Consider the following 20,847-nt stretch of genomic DNA (forward strand, 5'->3'; position numbering starts at 1 on the left):
TGTCTGAAAATATGTTATATATTTCTTTGTTGTTCATCTCTTCTACTCTTCTGCTAAACACCATGGGGACAGAAACTTTGTCTTGTTTTCTGTTGTATCTCTAGGACCAATGAAATACTTATGTCACTTAGTAAACATTTTTTTTAATTTTTATTTATTTATTTATTTTGGCTGTGTTGGGTCTTCGTTGCTGCGCGCGGGCTTTCTCTAGTTGCAGCGAGCGGAGGCTTCGTTGCGGTGCACGGGCTTCTCGTTGCGGTGGCTTCTCTTATTGCGGAGCATAGGCTCTAGGCGCGCGGACTTCAGTAGTTGTGGCACACGGGCTCAGTAGTTGTGGCTCGCGGGCTCAGTAGTTGTGGCTCACAGGCTTAGTTGCTACGCGACATGTGGGATCTTCCCCGACCAGGGCTCGAACCCGTGTCCCCTGCATTGGCAGGCGGAGTCTTAACCACTGCACCACCAGGGAAGCCCATAAATATTTAATATATATATTTGAATGAACAGCTGAGATAATGAATGAAAAGTACTTATTATGGTGTCTAGGACCTAATCCATGCTCTCTAAGCAACGGCTGTCATAATTCTGTGGCTTGAAGAAAGGCAGAGACTTTAGAAATGTCCTGGATGGAGGGGCCACAGGCCTCCCTCCTGGCCGCTTGAAGAGAGAGACTCTTGGAGCAGAAAGAGAAGAGGACCATCATGTAAATAAGACACCACACAGATGAGGGTATCAGGTAGGCACAGCTCAAGGGTTAAGAACTGGAAAGTAGTAAGAGGGAGGGAACAGAGGAAGACTGACCACAGTCCCAAGAGGCCTGGGCCAGGAAAGCAGCGTACAGCTTAACTGACCTGGAAGAGTGCTAGCCAGTGTGTTTCAGGCAACACTACTCTGTAAAAGACCAGGTAGGAGTGTGTGCAGGACAAAGGCGGACGAGAGGCCCACTCCAACACCCGCTCCACATCCAGGAACCCAGGACCTCCTACAGCTCCTGCCCAGAGCCCATCCCTCAGAGTTCCTGTGCCGGCTACTCCAGCTGCTGCTCGGCTTGGCCCTGAGCTCTCCTGCCCGCGTGACCTGGCCTGGGGTAGCAGGAGTGTGGTGCTGAATGGGTCACTGTGGGCTGTGAGCCCCACACCCTACCTTATTTATTAACTCATTCAGTTCAGCAGAATGGTCACTGACCCTCCGCCATCTTCAATCTACATATACCCCCCTCCCTTTCTACACAGATAGTAGCACGCTCTGTTCACAGTGCTGCCCCTTGCTTTTTTATTTGACAATCAGCTTTGGACGGTATTTCACAGCAGCACACAGAGAGCGTTCTCATTCTTTTTCATGGCTGTATAGTACTCCGCTGTACAGACTTGCCATTTACTGGATTGGCCCTCTGTTGACGAATAGTTAGATTGCTTGCAAACGGTGCCACCGAATGAATAAGCTTGTACAACACGCCATCCTCCACAATTCCAGGTGTATCTGTAAGGTAAGTTCATAGAAATGGAATTGCTGCATCAAAGGAATATACAGGGGTAGTTTCGATAGGCATGGCATGTCCTTCAAAGGGACAGTCCTAATTACACCCCTATCAGCCCTGATACCAGTGAGCCTTTCCCACCCCAATAGTCTCACCAATACATGTCATCATTGTTTAAAATATTTGCTAATCTGATAGGAAAAAAATGGGGATCTAAGTGTAGTTTTAATTTTTCTTAAAATGAGCGAGGCTGAACATAATTTTTTATATTTGAGTCTCTTTCTTCTATTGATTATCAGCCTCCTTCGTACTGATTTGTAACACCTCTTTATAAATTAGGGAAACCAGCCCTCTGTCTGTCATATAAGTTGCATGTAGTTTCCTCTTGTTTGTCATTTTTCTTTTGTCTTTGCTCATGGTGGGTTTTGCAGGGCAGAACATTTTTCCTTTTATGAACTTGGATTTATGACTCTTTTCTCGGATGGCTCCATATCATACTTAGGCCTTCAGCAGGGCTTTGGTAACCTCTCAGAGAGGAGGCTTCAGTCACTGCGCCAGAGAGAAGAACGGAAATCGGGGGCGCCTTGCACTTCCAGGCTGTTCTGCCCCCCACAGCAAATGAGTCTGCCTTGAGAGGGCACCCACTGTCCACAGCTCTTCACTCAGGCCCAGTCCTGCTGCACCCAGATGCTCTACACCTCGCTTCTCAAAGCAGCTTTTGCAGCCCAGCACTGGCAACAGCTGGAAGCTCATAAATTTGCAGAATCTCAGGCCCCACCCCAGACTGACTAGACCAGAATCTGCATTTTACCAGGATGGCCAGGACTTCCTGTGCCTGGTAAAGCCTGACATACACTAACCCTGAGGCTCCACCCTCTTTTCCTAGGATCCTCTAAGCCCTAAAATGGATCCTAGGGTCTCCTGATCTCCAGCCATGTTTCCCTTGGACACAAGGCCCAGATTTTCGGCTCCCCCAGCACGATCCCATTTGGGGAGATGAGCACATGAACTGCTCAGGCTCCCCGCCCCCATCCCCACTGTGCCCCATTCCCACGTGGCCCCAGAAGAAGCAAGGATGGGATGAGGCTGTCAAAGCAGCATCATAAAGAGCGTGGAGCCCTGAAATCCATTTCCTCGGTCCTAACAAAAAATGCGGTTCCTCAGGAGCCAGGACTGCCCTCCACCAGCCCCCGCCCGGCGATTTGTTTACTTATTTTTAGTGTCTGCTGTGTAGCAAAGTGAATCAGTTATACATATACATTTATCCCCTTTTTTTTAGACTGCCTTCCCATTTAGGTCACCACAGAGCATTGAGTAGAGTTCCCTCTGCTATATAGTGTGTTCTCATTAGTTATCTATTTTATATATAGTAGTGTATATATGTCAATCCCAATCTCCCAATTCATCCCACACACCCCCTTCCCCCTTTGGTAACCATAAGTTTGTTTTCTACATCTGTGTCTCTATTTCTGCTTTGCAAATAAGTTCATCTGTGCCATTTTTCCAGATTCCACATATAAGCGATATTATATGATATTTGTCTCTTTCTGACTTACTTCACTCTGTATGACAATCTCTAGGTCCATCCATGTCTCTGCAAATGGCATTATTTCATTCCTTTTTATGGCTGGGTAATATTCCATTGTGTATATGTACTACATCTTCTTTATCCATTCCTCTGTCTATGGACATTTAGGTTGCTTCCACGTCCTGGCTTTTGTAAATAGAGCTGCAGTGAACAGAGTGCATGCATCCTTTCGAATTATGGTTTTGTCTGGATATATGCCCAGGGGTGGGATTGCTAGGTCATATGGTAGCTCTATTTTTAGTTTTTTAAGGAATCTCCATACTGTTCTCCATAATCTGCCCAGCTCTTTAATATGTGGTGGGGGGCTTTGCAGTCAGACCCTAGTTTGAGGCTCGGCATTGCCACTTAACAACAGCTGTGCGTTAGGTAAACGGTTTAATCCTCTGAGCCCGATTTCTGTCTGTAAAACAAAGAATCTATCTTCCTGATGCGACTATGGAGAGGACCAACTGAGCTAATGTGGGCGATGCACTCGGCAGAGGTTCATCGGATTTCTCTCTTCTCCCTGGGAGGGAAGAAGAAAGAGTGAGAAGGAAGAAAGACTGGTCTTTCCCTTCCGCCCCAGCTCCAGCCTCACTGCTCTGCAACCTGCCATCCCTCATGGCCAGCGAGCCCTTGGGCATGCCTTCTCGGCCACCTTATGATCCCCTCAAAGGCCAAGCTCCTGCTTCCACCCTTGGCTGGCCCGATGTCCCTGCTTCCATCACTAACCCCGCACTGTGGACTGGCTCTGATCCGCCACACCGAGCCACACTCTCCCGCCCCTCGTTCTCCAGCCTCCTGCACCCAGAGCTTCTTCCCCACCTTCCCGGTAGCGTCACCCGGGATCGCGCCTGAGCTACTCCAGAAGCGGCCTCCCCACTTCATTTTCCCCACTGTTAGCCCACACCTCACTCCACTGCCAGGTGAATCTTCCAGAAACACCGTCTTCCCCAGATCAGAAACCACCCATGGCCCCTTCACCCTCAGTGCTGGATTAGTGGCTATCTCCTGGCCTGCCGTGATGTCCTCCTGCACCTGCACAAACCCTCCCCTCTAGGCAAACTCAGCGTCCCCTCTGTGCCTTTGCCGATGCTTCCCCGCCTGGCCTTAGCACCGCCCCTCCTCTCTGCCTAACGGGCAGTGGAGTGAGTGCTCAGAAGCACAGGCTTTGGAGTCAGAAAGACCTGGGTTTGACTCTGTCTCCACCACCCACTGGCTCTTGGGCAACTGACTTAACCTCTCTGCCCCTCAATTTCTCCATCTGTAAAATGGGGCTACACCACCTTTCAAGGTGCCTGAGGGGTTTAGGCAAGATGATGATTGTAAAAAAACAAGAAGAAGTGCTTCATGCAGAGCCTGGTTATACTAAGTGCTCTGCACGCTGGAGCCGTGCTATTGTTACTCTGATGCTTTGGTTCAGGTGCCTCCTCTGTCATGAAGCCCTCCCTGATCACTGTGGCCTGATTTCACAGCATCTCCGTGATGTACTGTCCTGTTGTCTCTGCGGGGCTCTGCTAGTTGGGGGATCATAGGCAAGTCCCCTTGCCTCTTGTGCCTCAGGTCCTTCATCTGTAAATTGGTCCTGAAAATAGTACCTACCTTGTGGGCTTGTGGCGAGGGTTAGTGAGTGAATGTATGTGAAGCGCCTGGCACATAGAAAGCTCTGTAGGAATGTTAAGTAGTATTAGTTTTACCGCAGTCCCATGGCATCTCCTCTGCCTATCCCTCCTGTCATCAAATGAACTGTTAGTGCCCTGAGTGAGGGACTGAGACTCCTACTTCCATGAGGCCTCCCCCAGCACCCAGCAGGGAGTGGTGGGCCCTCGGGCCTCCTCCGCTTGGCCTTCTCAACTGGCCATCTGGCAACAACTGCTGGTTCCACTGAGCTCTGAGACCTTCAATGCTCCCTCAATGCCAACATGCCAAAGTCTGGGTGGGAATGGAAGTCCTCAGATGTGCCTCTCAGAGGGGCCATGACCTCCAGAGCCCCCTACCCTGCCCTTCAATGCCCTGTTTCTCCCAGGCCTCCGGTCTGTAGGAGTCACCCCCAGGGACTCGGGAGAGCCCCTCTCTCCTACAACTAACAGCCTCTCTTCTTCCCGAGCTGCTGCCCCCGACTCAGTGAGGGGCCCCAGGGCAGAGTGCAGTTACAAGGAGCCAGAAGGTGGGATTACACGCTGACATGGGCCAGGGGCCAGTGCTGGGTGTTTATTGCCAGTGCCATCGACCCACACAGCTCACTGTTTATCTGTCTTCCTGACACACCTAATTACCCAGGTTGCAGCTGCCAGAGCGTTTGCTCTTCCTAAATCACAGGCTCCCATCCCTCCTGTTGCCCAGGCCTCCAGGCCTCTGCCGGCAGAAGGGCTGCCATTGATTTTGCCGTTCCCGTTTATGATCTACAAGGCTGTGCATCACTGTTGCACATTCTACCTTAGTTTATTCTTCTGGGCGTCCCTGGTCAGCTCAGAAGTCAGGAGGCTGGAAGGGGGGAAGAGGCTAACAGTACGTGGCGCCCTAACCCCTCTGGCCACAAAGCCCAGAACGTGTCCCGAAGTCAACACCGCCGCACAGCAGTTTGCTAAGAACAAGGCTAGTTCTGCCAGATGCTGACAGGTGAGCTGCAAAAAGGGGTTCCATGGCCGAGTATGTTTGGGAAAGGCTGGCTTAAGTCAAATTAAGCCCGTGATTTATTGCAGGACTTTTCAAAGTTTCGATAGACTGATGTCCACTGAGAATCTCCAAGGGTGGATGGAAGGTGTAGTCTTTCCTGAACACAGACGATCACGAAATCTTTTCTCCAGGCAGCTGGCAGAGACCAGGGTTCCACAAAGCACACTTTAGGAAATGTTGGGAAATGTGAGCAGGGGGAATTGGGGGTGATGAGGCAAGAGAGGGGGATAGAGTCACCCTGGGCTCGTTTTTTCCTCTTGTCTAGCTGAGGCAGGAACTCGGCGGCTTGAGAAATTTCTCCCGCCGAATGCAGAGGTGCCCATCAGAGCTCTGCAGAGCCCCAGCTGCCGGCAGCTGCTTTCTCACCTAGGCTGAGCTTTGGTAGAGTTTAACCTCGGGATTTCAGGTGGGACTAGACGAGCTGGAGGTACAGTCTAAAAAGGCCCTGGTTTGACAGAGAAGGGCAAGGGTCGCTCGCTGTTGTGAAAGCTGGGCACCCGGAAGCCTGCAGTGCCGTCCTTGGAGGCCCCCAGGCATCAGAAGGCGATGACAAGGCTGCCACTGCCTCGGGAACAGCCATGAGGATGGCAGTCTCAGTCCACAGTCCCTTTTCCGCAGTCCTGAAATCCAGAACGCTCTGAAAGCCTCAAGTGCTTTTTTTAAGTTCGTGGGAAAGTGAATTGATAGCAAAACCTGCCCTGAGCTGACGTGAGCTATTTATGGGCTATATTTATCCCACCTGGTGTGACTATTCGTATATTTCATTGCAGAAATATTAATGTGTTTAATTACATGGTGCTGCCCCGGTCCCTGATGGGGGTGTTATGTAATAAACGGTGTATGCACTGTGTTACCTTTCTGACACGTGAAAGGAAAAAAAAATCTCAATCTGTAGACACATCTGGTCCCCGGGGATTGCGACAAGGGCCCAGGAGCCCGGGGTGGCGCAGAGCGGCCAAAGGACAGTCCCCGCGTGCCGACCCGGGGCCCCAGAGTTTTCCCCTGCGGTTCCCACAGCGATGCTGGGAGGGAGGAGGCACAGCCGTTACCCCCAGCTCTCAGATGAGGAAACCGAGGCTGCAGAGAGGATAAGGAACCGGCCAAAGCCCCGAGCAAACAGGAGTCAGAGCTGGACACAGGCTCAGGCCCTCTTGAGTCGGCACCTGCGCTTCTGTCCAGATCAGCCTCCTCGGTGGCCCCCGTGGGCCGCCCTCCCAAGCCAAGCAGCTCTGTGCAGACCCCGGCTGCGGCTCCTCAGCCCAAGCCCCACCCCATAGACGCCGGCAGGACCCCTGGATCTGCCTTCCGCTCTGCTGGGAAAGGGCCTTCCCCTCCTCCTCTGCGCCACTGGGAGGGTCAGGCCGAGTGGCACAGCTCTGCCTCCGTGCCAGCTCCCTGGAGTCTGGCGAGCGTCCCGAAGGCCAGCTCCAGGCCCCACAGACGATGCGCCAGCCCCTGTGGGTCCCCGGGGTCTTAGGAGGTGCCTGTGTGAGGCCACTCAGCGAGCACACCCTTTGTCCTCTCCCAGGTAGAGCCACCTGAGGAGCCTCCTGTGCACAGCCCTCACCCACACACACTCACACTCATCCACTCACTCTCACACTCATTCTTACACTCGATCTCACACTTACACTCATTTTTACTCACATTCTCCCTCTCACCCACCCACTCACTCCTGTGCATTCCTACACACTGACTTTCGCACACTTATCCTCACACTCACTCTTACACTCACTCTCCCCACACTCACCCTCACCGCACCCCAGCAGTGCAGAGCTGAGGTCCCGGAAGCACCTCAGAGGGTCCCCCTGTCTATGAACGGGAATAATCGACCTCCAGCCCCTTTGGGGGATGGGCGGCGCCGTGCTAAATCTTTCAGGTGCGTCATCTCATTTACCCCTTGAATTAAGCTGGAATGCAGTTGTTATTGTCGTCCCCATTTCCAGATAAGGACGCTGAGGCTCAGACTTGCCCAGAGTCAACAACTAGAGCCTAGAAGTAGAATCTCGGTAGAACCGAGCCTGAGACTCAGTCCCGTTTACTCTAAACCCCGAGTTCCTGACCACCGCGTCACCTGCTCCCCTCAGGCTGCGCCCATGGCCTCTCCACAAACCCTCACCCCATCGGAGTGCCGACCCCACTGCCGTCCAGTTTTCCTGGAGTGTTGGTGACACACCTGTCAGAGCTCAACTTCCAGCCTCTTCCTCGATTTGGACTTAGAGACCCACCCGACAGCCCGGACCATTTCTTCTGAGACCCAGATCAGGTCCCGTGGTTCAGCAGAGAACGTAGGCGGCAGCTCCTGGAGAGAGAGACGTCCTTGGTTGAGTTTGGGCGTGAAATACTGGCAATCCCAGGCTTGTGCTCGCGGTGCGGCAAGAGCGCAGTGCAGACCGCGAGATCCCGGGTCAGCTCCAGGCCCCAAGACCCCGTGTTGAGGGTCAGCTCAGCACCCAGGAGTGGGCACACGGCCTCCCAAGTTCCTGAGGGCTGGGCCGGCCATTTTCATAAGCCTCAGAGTCTCTTCTCTCAACTGAGAATCCCTCCGTGTCCCCAGGAGAGGGGTCGCAGCTGCCTAAGCGCTCACCGTGCCGCAGGCGACCCGTTCACCTGTGGCCCCAACCCCTGCGGTAGGTGCCACACCGGCCACCAGCCCTCCCTTCCCTCCTCTCTCCAGGGGTGGCCACGTACACGGACAAGTTGTTCAAGTTCCGCAATAACCGCTGGGAAGACATCCTGAGTGACGAGGTCAACGTGGCCCGCGGCGTGGCCAGCCTCTTTGCCGGGCGCTCTGTGGCCTGCGTGGACAGGAGGGTGAGTCCAGGGGTACATGGGGGCCTGGGGAGAAGGGGGGCACACAGCGATGTGTCGGCCAGGAGGGGAGCCCCAGGCAGACGTCCCCGGACAGAGCATGGCTCCCGAGGGCAGAGCCCAAGACCGCTCCCACAGGGCCTTGCACATAGTAGGTGCTACATACTTTCACACCCTTTCTCCGTCTGAGGCCTTTCCAGCAACCAGGGGCTGTCATCATTGTGTCCACTGGACAGAGGAGGGCACTGAGCCCCAGCTTGGACCAGGGACCTGTCTGAGGACCCAAAACAGATTGGTGGTGTGGCTCAGACATGAATCAGAATCTCCCAGCTCTGAACCTTGTGTTCATTCATTCATTCATTCAACTCTTATTTATGAAGTGCCTACTATGTGCCAGGCATTGCACCATCAGGCCTCCTCCCCCATAAGTATTTATGGAACAAATGAAGGCACAAGCAAAGTGGCTCGTGGGTGGGTGAGTGGAGGGTTGCCTGAATTACAAGTACTTTAGTTAACCCACAGCTCCATCAATCCTTTCCCGCCCGGCTAGTCCACCCGGCACACAGGTGCTCAACTCGGAGTGCGGGGGAGAAAGGCCAAGTGGCGAGGGCAGGAGCAGCTGCAGCCATCTGCCCTGTGGGGCGCCCACCCCCCACCCCCGGGCGTGCGTCCCGGCCAACCCAGCCAGAGCCAGAGCGTGGAGTGGAGGTGATTTATCCCTCCTGTCACCTGCTTCCCTGCCGCCCCCTCCCTGGCTTTACGAAACAGTCCTCACTAAATCAGGGACCCAGCTGCTGCCCAGCTTCCATGGGAGCATCTCTGGCCCCCATTCTGGGGACAGGCACAAGGGGGCCAGCTCATTTCGGGACAGAGATGGGGACTGATATGGCACCGAGGGGACTGGGCATTCAGCGTGATCTTCACAGCTGGGGCCTCGAGGCCTTGGGAGAAGGCAGGTGCCAGATATAAATACTTATTTCTTATCAAGTTGGTGCCGGGAAGAGCACCAGGCCGGGCTGTGAAGCCACACTTGGCCCTGACCTGACCCGCCTGGTGGGAGGAAACCGGGAGGCGGCTCAGCGAGCGGCCCCGGGGACTGGGGGTTCTGGGGGGCGCCAGGCCTGGCCGTGCTGCTGCCAGGCCTCTTCCCGTGTCTCCTCCTGGCTTCCTGTCTCACCCCTTCAGGACCAGGGCTGCCACACTCAGCTAAGGCAGGAATCTTCTCAGCACTGGTGGGAGGGCCTGAAGGTTAATCACAAAGAGACTCGCTCTGTCCTAACAAGGTCATCTGAACACCAGCGCGCTTAACCACAGGAGGGAGGCGCCATGTGAAGTGCAAAAAGAGAAAGGAAAAAAGAGGCACTTCGGCACGAAGCACAGGAGGCGGGCACCTGTGGCTCGCTCACTCCCTACTCAGGCCCAGCCTCAGGGAACTAGAAAACGCCCACACGGCTGGTCTGCCGCCAGGAGAGGGGCTACTTTCTGCATCCAGCCACCACCTTGGCCACCCCTGAGGCCTGAGAACTGTGGAGAGGTCAATGCCAGTGTGGAAGTTGAGAGACGGGGATGCAGTGTGGCATGGGAAAATACAAGAGCAATCATAACGTTAAGAAGATAATATTAACATAACAAAAACAATAATAATATTATAATAGCTAACGCTTGTTAAACTGGCCACGTGCCAAGCTCTGTGCTAAGTGGTTTCCACGTACCATCTCATTGAATCCTCAGGGCAAGCCTATGAGGTACGTGTTATCATTATCCCCATTTTACAGGTGGGGAAACTAAGGCTTCTAGCAGTAAGCTACTTGACCTTGGTCACAACAGTATGCGGCAGGCAAAGGCAGGAATTGAGCCCTGCCTGGCTGAAAATAATCAGATGCCTTTCACCTCCCTGCCGCCCTGCCTCCGTATCAGATACACATTTCTAACCCCAGGTTCTATTACAACCTTTGACCTACTCCTTCCTCAGCCCCACAACCCCTACCCCCCTGTTAGCATACCTGCTTCAGACTAGCATCAGCAGCATTGTTAGAAATGCGAATTCTCAGGTCCTACCCCACTCCGCCCTCCAGACCTACCAATCAGAGCCCCTGGGGGTGGGACCCCGCAGCCTTGGTTTCAACTGGGCCCAAAGGTGACTCTGAATTATGCTAGAGCTTGACAGCATCGCACCAGGTAATAGCCTCAACCCCTACGGTGTGCCGTTCTCTCCCGCTCCCCTCGCAGCCCTCATCCGTTCTCTGTCCCAAACCTGGAACACCTCTGCCCTTCATCTTCAGGTGCCTCATCACTCATCCACCTTTCTGGATCCAGCTCAAAGCCGATCTCTTACAAGAAGCGTTCCCTGATCGATAATGATTATGCCTCATGTTTATATAGCATTTTTATCTTTTCAAAGACCTTTCACATGCGTTGTCTCATTTCATCTTCTCAAGCAGCCCTGCCAGGAAGCAGGGGGGTTATGATTCCCACTTAACACGTGAGGAGATACAGCCAAAGTGGGTGAGGGACCTGCCCAAGGGCACAGAGCCAGTTAGAGGCAGAGCTGTGACTAGGATCCAGACTGACAGCCCCAGACCAGTGGTTCTCAAAGTGTGGTTCCTGAAACAGCAGCACCAGCTTCACCTGGGAACTTGTTAGAAATGCAGATTCTTGGGGCTTCCTGAATCAGAAACTCTGGGGATAGGACCCAGCATCCACGTTTTCATAAGCCCCCCAGGTGATTCTGAGGTTGGCTACAGGGTGAGACCCACTGCCCTTGACCCAAAGCTGCAGAAACACCTTCCTTCCCCTGGAACTAGCTCCCCCTCCCAGAATTACTGTGGTCAAGTTCACATGTGAATTTCTTCAGTCTTCTATAACTGTAACACATCTATGTTTTTCTGTCAACCCAATACACTGAAGTAAGGAACTAGGTATAAATGAATTTTATAAATATCCTAATTTCTAGCAGAGTGCATTTCAGTTCATCTGGGCTTAATTGCCCATTTGTCGATGAGATTGCTAACAGCTGGTAGGGTCAGGAAGCGTCACAGTGGTGGTGCACTTTCCCCTTTGGCCCCATTCATTCTCTCTTCATCCAGCCATTCCACACACATATACCAAGCTCCTGTGATGGGCAAGAACCTTTCAAAGTTCTCCCCTAATCACAAAACCATGTTGTAACGCAGTGCAACTCAAAGTTCATTTTTGTGTAGGGATCACTGGGGATCTTGTGGCAATGCAGGTTCTGATTCAGCAGGTCTGGGCTGGGGCCTGAGAGTCTGTATTTCTAACACGCTCCCAGGTGACACGGATGCTGCTGGTCCAGGGACCACTTTGAGTAATAAGACTTGTAAAGCATCGATTCCCAGGTAGCAGGCTAGAGACTCAGGGAACCAAAAATGAAGGGGCCGAGAAGTCTTTACAGAACAGGTTGGCCACCTTCTCCAGCGTCCTCCCCCGACAGGCCCCCCGCCCTTGCTTTGTACATTCTGACAGCACTGAACGAACTGTTTGTGGCTTCCCGACATTCATCGCTCTCTGTCTCATCTCTGCCTGGAAGGTTCTTTCCCCTTCACTTCACCCAGCCAAGACTTCTCTTAGAAAGCCTTTCCTGAACTCCCCATGGCTAGGTGCCCTTCCTCTGGGTTAAGAGCCCCTCTTCTGTGCACCCAGGAAACCCTGTACACACTCAATCAGACATATAATTGTTGATGCATCTGCTTCCGCCAGGAGACCCTGAACTCCTTCCTTGGCTTCACCCACCTGTTAGACCCAAGTGGCTCCTAATCAGTTTCCCCAAAGAAAATGGTCCCAAAGAAGGGATAAAGTGACCAGTTAGGTGAGAGGGGCTCTCATGGGACCATTGGACGGGAAATAGAAGAAAGCAAAGAGGGCTGAAAAGAGGTGGTGACAGAGCACACTTTGCTCTCTTAAATTCAGCTGTTTTTCCTGGGTTGTTTTGTGTTTATAGCTTCTTTCGTTGTTTTTTTTTATTTTTTATTTAAGTAGAGTCGGTTTACAATGTCGTGCTAGTTTCAGGTGTACAGCAAAGTGATTCCATTATACATACATATATATCTATGTTTTTTAGATTCTTTTCTCTTATAGGTTATTACAAAATACTGAGTATAGTTCCCTGTGCTATACAGCAGGTCCTTGTCAGCTTCCTTTAAACTAGACTATAAGCAACCTAAGGACAAAGACATGGTCTTAAGTACATTTATACCCCAGCACCTTGCACATCATTAGAGCTCAAGAAATATGTACTGTCTGATTAATTGGAGGGAAATGCTGCAAGGGATAAGAGGAAAGCTAGAAAACGGGTTGAGAAATTGTGTGGATCTCTTGGGGGAAAGAAGGTATCCATTGAAGAAATAACACCATTATAATAACAGGCAGGAAAGAATCTTCATCAGCTGTGTCTTGGACTAGAGAAGAGAATGCCTACAGCAAGGAGGAGCTGGTGCCCAGGGCTTCTCCTGGATGCAAAGGGGAAAATATACATCCATATTTGAGACAATGTTATAAAGGCAGGAGCAATATACTATTTCTTTCTGGTAACGTGGGAAAAACAAGGGGGTGGAAGTGGGAAGGAGGAGCCTGGCATAGCTGAGCCTATCGAGCTACCCAAGTGGAGGAGTGAAGAAGTACAGGGTGGAGGTGGGGCAGGGAGATGGCTCACGAATTTGCTTGTCATCTTGGCTGGAGCGAGCTAGAATGGGAGAGCGAGACTGAGAATAATGGGAATTGGTAGATCAATCAATCAGCAAATATTTATTGAGCAGCTACCCCGGCTGGCAGCTGGAGAGAGCTCAGCTGGAGGAGAAGGCACATTAGAAAACTGTCTATAAAAAGGTGGTTGTGGAGGAGAGGGAGGGATGTTCTTCTGGAACAGGATGGAAGGAAAAGCGGGGCCGCTTTGCTGTAGGACTCTGGGGGTGTCGTGCGCTTCGTAGCCTCTATGAAAAGCACCTCTGGAGTTGTGTCGTGCAAGGTCACGCACGCCAGACCCCGGGAGCAGAGGCCGAACCTGTGAAAGAGCTATGGTCCTGCGAGAGGAGCGGGGGAGCTGCTCTCTGGGCCCCCCGCCCCCCCCTCAACCCCGCACCGTGGTCCTGCTCAACTACCCTCCGTCCCTTCCTCCTCAGGGCTCCGGACGCTACTCCATCTACATCGCCAATTACGCCTACGGTAATGTGGGCCCTGACGCCCTCATTGAGATGGATCCAGAGGCCAGTGACCTCTCCCGGGGCATTCTGGCGCTCAGAGACGTCGCTGCTGAGGCTGGGGTCAGCAAATACACAGGTAGGCGGAGTGACATGGGGAGGTTGTGAGCTGGAGGGGCTGGGGGCTGGAACCCTGCAAGGCTGAGTCTAATACATCAGAGACCACCGGAGAGGGTGGGTTTGTGTCTCTGGGGAGGGAGGATGAAGGCTTTATTCCATACCACCACCCATAGATGGCTTCTTCCCACGCGACCTCTCCAGATGATGAGACATCTGGCAGGGGTGGGCTTTTGGGGGGGGCCCAGTGGGTGACGTCAGACAGCCAAGAACGTCACCACATCATCCTCTCCTTGGACCCTCTTGCCCCATTCCCTGCTGTAACCCAAATGACGGGTGAACAGGTTCTGTAGGAGAAAACCGACAAATCACAGAGGCCAAGATTTAAAGCATTCTCTATTGCCAAACAGCAGATGAAATTATTTACCTACACATAAGCGGCCAGGAATTGAGTGCTAAATCCCTAACCTTCAGCTGGATCCTGTCTCAGATAACTGAGCTCAAAGAATTGTGTTCTTGTTCCAAAACCTCTCCAGCACTTTCTTTGAAGTCACGCTCCCCGCACATCTTTCTGGATGGGGGACCTATTGTCAGAGTCTCTGACAGGGAGATTGTTCTAGGGAAGGCTGTTTTTCTAATTCCAGCACGGCTGCTGACTAAACTCTGATAATCTGCCAATAGACTGCTGATGGCAGAGCAATCCAGTTCCTGTTTGGGGTGCCAAAAATCAGGAAGCCAGAGGTGTACACAGCTTCTCACGTGAACTCTGGCCTCGCTCACACCCAACCTGCACTCTGGGTGTAGAAATTCCCTCAGTGGTTGACCTTCCCGATAGATCCATCCCAATTTGCACTGCAGAATTCCAAGTGGCAGCTGGCCTGGATCCAAATTTGGGGGCTGGAAGGATCCGTGAAGGGTCATTTGGGCCATTCCCCCTGCCTCCAGACACCTGGGTGGTGGCAGCATCTCAAAGTCCTGCCCAGAAAGGGTTGTCACAGCCGCTCCCGAGTTTACCATGCCTTTCTCCAGCCAGCTCTCCACCTCAGTGAGAGGGAAAGATTGATGTTGACTGACAAAGTTTGTGGGAACAAACGGCTAGACAATAAAACAGTTTGCACAGCTCAGCTCCATCAGAATGCGCGAGAGCTCTGCCTGGGAACATGCAGCAGAGAGGCTGAATGTCAGTAATCAACCGTGTTTTCCTGGGAAAAGGAGTAAACATGCAGGAGCCTCAGCCTCGACTTGTGCAGACAATTTTTCGGAACAGTTCTCAGTTCATGCACTGGGCTGGTTTGGCAATTAAGTGCCTTGATCTGCAGGAGAAGGAGGGTAGACTGGGGAGATGAAGCACTTGAAAATGATGAGCCGGAAGGGAGGCAAGGTCTGGGAGCGAGGGTTATACACAGAATCAAAGAATTCAGAAGGCTGGGTGTGAGCATATAGGGGACACTGTTCACGCTGGTGGGGCTGGCAGAGGGCTGGCAGGAACCAGGGACGGGGAAGGAGGGGACCAAGAGGAGAGCGCTGAGGAGCACAGGGTGGGGATAGGGGTACCGGCCAACTGTGCCAGGCTGTGCTGGAAGGACGGGGCAGCTCAAGGAAGGGACAGCAGCTTCCGTGGAGCATGCAGGCAGGCCAGGGCAGCTGGCATGCCCAGAGGACATGTTAGAGCAGCTCTGCAGACTTCCAAAAGCCATTTGGCTGACAAGAACCTATTTGGCCCACCAAGTTACTATTCTGTCTGCCCGCCTTCCCAGCCCACCCTTTCCCTGCCCTCCAAGCCCCACAACGCTACTGTGCAGCCCCCGTCGTCACTCTGTTCACAACACATGGACATCTGGCTGGAAAACGAGCCCAGAGCAACCTCCTGAGCCCCAGGAACGGACCCCAATGTAAGGGCCTGATTGCCGAGGCTCTGCCACGTGGCCAGTGCTCAGCTCCAGGCTGGTGCCCCGGGGCCTGGGGAGTGGGGAGAGACTCAGGCAGTGAGGGAAGCAAGCCATGGCCAGATGTGCAGTCAGGTCCCCGGAGCCAAGGCACACAACACCCATCTGCCAGACAGACCCTGGAGAACCTCCTGTTTGCAAAAGAACAAATCCAGGTCCACAGAGGAGAAGAGACTTGCCCAAGGTCACACAGGAGGTTTGCAGAGAAACTAGCACTTAGAGCCCCGGCCCCTGATGCCTAAGCTGCCACAACCAGCTGACCTTTCTGATGACCTCCAGCTTGAGAATCCTGCTCCAGCCTGCAAGACAGAAGGGGTTGGTGAAAGAGGAAGGGGCCCGACCGCTGAAAACTCAGCCCCCGGGACTGGCCCTCTGGACTTTAATTGCGGCTCCCGGTTTTTTGTTGTTTTTGTTTTTTTGTCTGAAACAGCTGCCTGGCCTGGGCTGCTCAGGGTAGCAGTGGGTTGGCCAGGGCATACCGGTTTGCAGGCCGGGCAATGGCGAAGCCCGCACCGGGCTGTCCGGCTCCGCGGGAGGAGGAGGGGAGGCATGTCGTCCGGACTCGGGATTCTGCCTGCGGCCGCCGCTCTACTGGGTCTACAGTGCCATCTAGCGGCCAGCGCGCCCGCTCTCGGGGGACTCGAGGGCCCCTGGAGGGCGGTGCAGCCAGAGCTGCTGGTGCAGAGTTGAGCAGAGGGAAGGCCACTCCCCCATGGTTCCTGGTTCTCCAAGACCCCCGCTGCCTGCAGCCTCTTGGAGCCTGAACTGCCCTGCATGGGAATCCTGAGAACTAGTTCTCCCCATGAGAGAGCCAGGCAGGAACTCAAGGTGGGGGAAGGTGGGGACCAAAAAGTTTGCACTGCCTCTCTGGCCCCGAATGATCTCAGGAACGTCCCATAGCCTCTCTGAGGACCTTGAACTAGCCGTGGAGCAGAGCTGCTAAGTGGACAGGATCTGGAGCCAGAGTACTGGGTGCCGATCCTGCCTCCACCATGTCCTCCTTCCCAGGCAGCAGTGGGCAACTTATTAGCCTCTCTGGGCATCAGTTTTCTCACCTGAAAAATGGGGGGTATTAAAGGAGATAAACATAGAGCATGCCTGGCACAGGGCCTAGCACACAGGCAGTACCAACCGAGTGTAGCAGACATCAACACCCTCCTCTGAGGTTCTGAAGGAAGGATGCCAGGACCCTCTGCTGGGCATCTCCTGGGTGTAGGGAGCCCAGGGGAAAGCACAAAGCAAGCAGGGCTAACCCCTGCCCTGGAGGTATTCTGCATGTGTCTCCTGGCATGTCCTCCAGTCCTGGGCACAGGCGTGGGCATCTTCAGCCCTGTTCCCACTGGAATCCATCTCTCTTCCCTTCCTTACTCTGGACCCTGTCTCGCCCTGGCCTCTACTCCCTCCCCAGGAGCTCTGCAATTTGGCCTCACCCTTTTAGGGAGCATCTGTCCAGGCTGCAAGGTGGTGATTAAAGAAGACTTAGAAGAAATTTGGAAAGAAAATGAAGGTGGATTTATGATATTGGGTGGGGAGTTTTGCTGTTGGCTGGGAGCAGCGTAGAACAAAACAGAGGGCAGATCTGATTTACAGGAAGTAAATGGAGGAGACAGAGATGCCTACAGCCCAGCTGAGGCCTTCTGGAGGACCCCTACCAGCCGCTCCAGAGAGGTGACCCGGGGCGGCAGAGTGGGGGCCTCAGAGTCTCCCGGGTTCCCAGGCAGTGCTGGCCTTTCAGTGGGCGTGCAGCCAGACCTGTCAGCTGGGGACAGGCAGGGCTAGAGTGACAGGCTCCTCAGCCAGGGCCCGGGACCCCCAGGGAGTACAGCCACAGGCCCGCCAAAGCCCCAGGAAACACGGAGTGTCAGAAGCATAAGATGATTGACAGGAAGGGACATCATTTTTTATTCAAAGCAAACACAGAAGTTATAGAATACAAATGCAATCTTGGTACATATTTTCTTCAGCTAAAACAAGAGGCTTTTTTTTTTTTAATGTCAAGCCTATGGCTGGCCATTCTGGGCCTTACCAGGAGTACAGATTCCTCTTCTGCTGAGAGGGAACTTGAGTAGAAATGTTTGAGAGCATGCTGTGGGGACAGAGTGGCTCTGGGGTCACTCAGACATGGGTTTCAACTGTGATCCATTGCCTGCTGGCTGCAGTTATGCCTCCCTGAGCCTCGGTTTCCTCACCTAGAAAATGATGAGGTGAGGTGAATCGTGCATGATACCTAGTACACAGGACTGAACTGGAGCTATTCCTGCCCCTCCTTTTCCTGCCCTCCCTCGTGAAACAGCTACTTCCAGCCCCCTCCCTGCCTCGGGGGGTGGGCATACAGAGAGGAACGACTTCCCTCCTGTACCCACCAGGTGCCCAAGGTTTGAAAATTCCCACCAGTGGACAAATGATGGAGCCTGTCCTCCTGCCACCCCATCTCCCTCAATGTCCTGCAGGGACAGACCAGAGGGATTAGGGATGAGTGGGAATGTCCTTGTCTAATACCCTCCACATCAGTACACTCGGAACCCTGCCCAGCATCTGGACCACTCTCAGAGGACCCCGGGGGTAGCAACACCAGCCCTAACACAGTATGATTCTGTGTTAGAATTTCAGGAAGTTTAGGCTGTTATCATCCTGCCCTTCTCACACCTCCTTCTCCAACACACACACACACACACACACACACACACACACACACACACTGTCCATTCCTCCACCCCTGCATGTTCCAGTGCTTTGCTATTCTTTTACAATATCTTGGATGTTCTCGGCAACCTGCAGGCCTTAGCATCCACTAGAATCATTAATCAGCAGAATAGTCCCACAGGTCCAGGTTCCTTGTCTGACAGCCTCGCCGCGGATCCCCCATGGTGCAGACTGTAGAGGGGCCCAGGAGGATGCACTGAAAAGTAGAGCTGGAAGGAGCCTTGCAGACCTTCTCATTCCCGCCTCCACTTCACGGAGGGAGACCAAGGCCTGGAGGGCACACTTCCCAAGTTCCTGCCTCCAGAGAAGGTGCAGAGGCCGGGCAGCCCCTGGAGGCTTTTCCTTAGCACCGCGGATCCCCTGCCTTTTCATCCCGGGCCCTCTGCTGTACAGTTGCCGCAGCATGGAAGCGCCCCGCTCCCTGCAGCCTCTCTTTCCCTTCCCCACCTCCAAGCCCGAGGGCTGCCCTGATGCAGTCTAAGAGAGGGATTGGCTGCACCCAGATTGGACTTGGGTCTACATCTCCCAAGTGTAGGGGTGCAGTTCTTAAGGGTAAGCGGGGCTGCCCCGTGGGCTCAGGCCCACTGAGCGGATCAGAGGGGGTGTCAGAATGTGGCAGGAGGAAGAGGGGGCCGTAGGGAAGCATTTTCCCTTGTCACAACCTCTTCCACCCCGCCTGGTGGACAGAGTGAGAAGCCTTCAGGAAGGGATGGGCAGGGAGCAGCATTCACACCCAACAGCAGAACAAGGAGGCCTTTGAAGCTTGAAAGTGCTGGAAAAATAAAGGGACATTATTCACCCAGCAGGTGGGAAATAGTCCCACTAATGACTCTGTGGCACCTGATGTTTTCCAAGGTACCTTCCAAAAACCAGCTCACTTAATATTTATGACAACCTGGGAAGGGGCTATTATTATTATCAGTCTCGCGTTATAGGTGAGAAACCAGATGGCCGGAAAGGTTCAGTGACATGCCCAAGGTCACACAGCTCGAATTTCCTGATCCCCAGTCTTTCCTACCAACCGGTGTGCCTCTCCAGCCCCAACTGGGGAACTGCTTGCCCCCAAGAGGATGTTCTTGCCTCAAGTATAAAAGAATTAATTGATGTAAAGTGGAGTTCAACTCCCTATTTGGGACATCATCTTCCAGGGCTAAATAAAGATGTTCCTAACTGCCCCGGCAGCCCCATAAGGTGTGTGCTAAACCTTAGGAGGCCAGGAGACAGGGTGGATGTAACAGAGAAGACAGGGAGACTTAGGGGGAAGAGCTAGGGGAGGAGGGGAAGGTCCAGGTAGAAGATACTTGCGGAATGAGGGGCCTCTGTCATTGACCGGGCAGGGAGTGGGAGAGTCAGGCTACCCTTAAGATGGATGGATTTTATTAGTTTGAAGAGAGCTAACATGATGGACCTGGAAGTAGAGTTTCCCCTGCGGCCTCAGCGAGGGGTGCAGGCACCTGGCTGTCCCTGCCTCAGACCCCCATTTGGCTCTCCATCCTGACAGGCTGCTGGGGCTCGTGCCCAAGAGGCCGGCTCCCCGGCTGCCGACTCACCTGCTCCCCAACTGTGCAGAAAACTTGCCAAGAAAGAGGTGTGGGTGACATCTCTGTTATGGTCCAGTTGCCATGGCGATAAATTGTCACTAATTAGTAGTGTGGTTACCATGGCAATTTTCTAGTAATTACAGGTTACAAATGGTGCAAGGCTTCAACCCAAGCCAATTAGTTAATTAGAAAGATTTAGAAATTTGTCCAAGAGGGAAATAACCTGCCTTGTAGAAAATGAAGGGAATGTGTCACAGCTTGGGAGCCGGAGGCAGAGAGGAAATTGGAGGATGCTGGAGCGGTGGAAGAAGGATGGAGTTGCATGGCAGCAAGTCCCGGAGCCCCACCTGGAATTGCTGGGGACCCAGACAAGACCGAGGGTTTCTCACCAAAGCCTGATCCTGGGCTGGAGTTTGGCAGAACCAGGGCAGGGACAGCTGCCAGCAGCCACTCAGCAGCACTCTTTGAATGGGCAGAAGAGGTGCCCAGGTTGTAGCCCAGCACCCTCCCTGCTGGCTTAGGAAAAGAAAGGCGTCTGAAAGCCTCCCAGCCTGCCCCACGCCTGGGCTCTCCTAATGAAGGCTCTCCCGGCAGTATTGTGGATTCAGTGGCTCCATTTTCACAAGGCTTGAGCTCTCCTTGAGAGCTAATTAGACTACCTGGGAGAAATCCGGGGGCACAGGGCCCAGGATGTGTTAACGAGGAGCCCCACCAGGAGAACAATGCCTGCGGCGATGCCATTTGCCCCACTCTGGCCCCAAAGCCGGCCCCTGGTGGGCAAGCTCCACCTGCACAGGTGAGAAAGGCCCCATGATTTCCTCCAGGGACAAATCTCAGAGGATGGGAGGAGCCTGGGGAC

General features: G+C 53.4%; 1 protein-coding gene across 2 annotated transcripts in view; it reads left to right on the forward strand.

Moving 5' to 3' along the window:
• Nucleotides 1–20,847, forward strand: part of CRTAC1 (cartilage acidic protein 1) — a 135,093-nt gene that overhangs the window by 86,806 nt on the left and 27,440 nt on the right. For both annotated transcript variants that reach the window (XM_065893874.1, XM_065893873.1), the window contains exons 4-5: nucleotides 8,395–8,531; nucleotides 13,664–13,820. In XM_065893874.1, the coding sequence (XP_065749946.1) occupies nucleotides 8,395–8,531; nucleotides 13,664–13,820 (294 nt within the window). The remainder of the gene's footprint in view (nucleotides 1–8,394; nucleotides 8,532–13,663; nucleotides 13,821–20,847) is intronic.

The sequence above is a fragment of the Phocoena phocoena genome, chromosome 16 (genome assembly GCF_963924675.1).
Source record: "Phocoena phocoena chromosome 16, mPhoPho1.1, whole genome shotgun sequence".
NCBI classification, from domain to species: domain Eukaryota; kingdom Metazoa; phylum Chordata; class Mammalia; order Artiodactyla; family Phocoenidae; genus Phocoena; species Phocoena phocoena.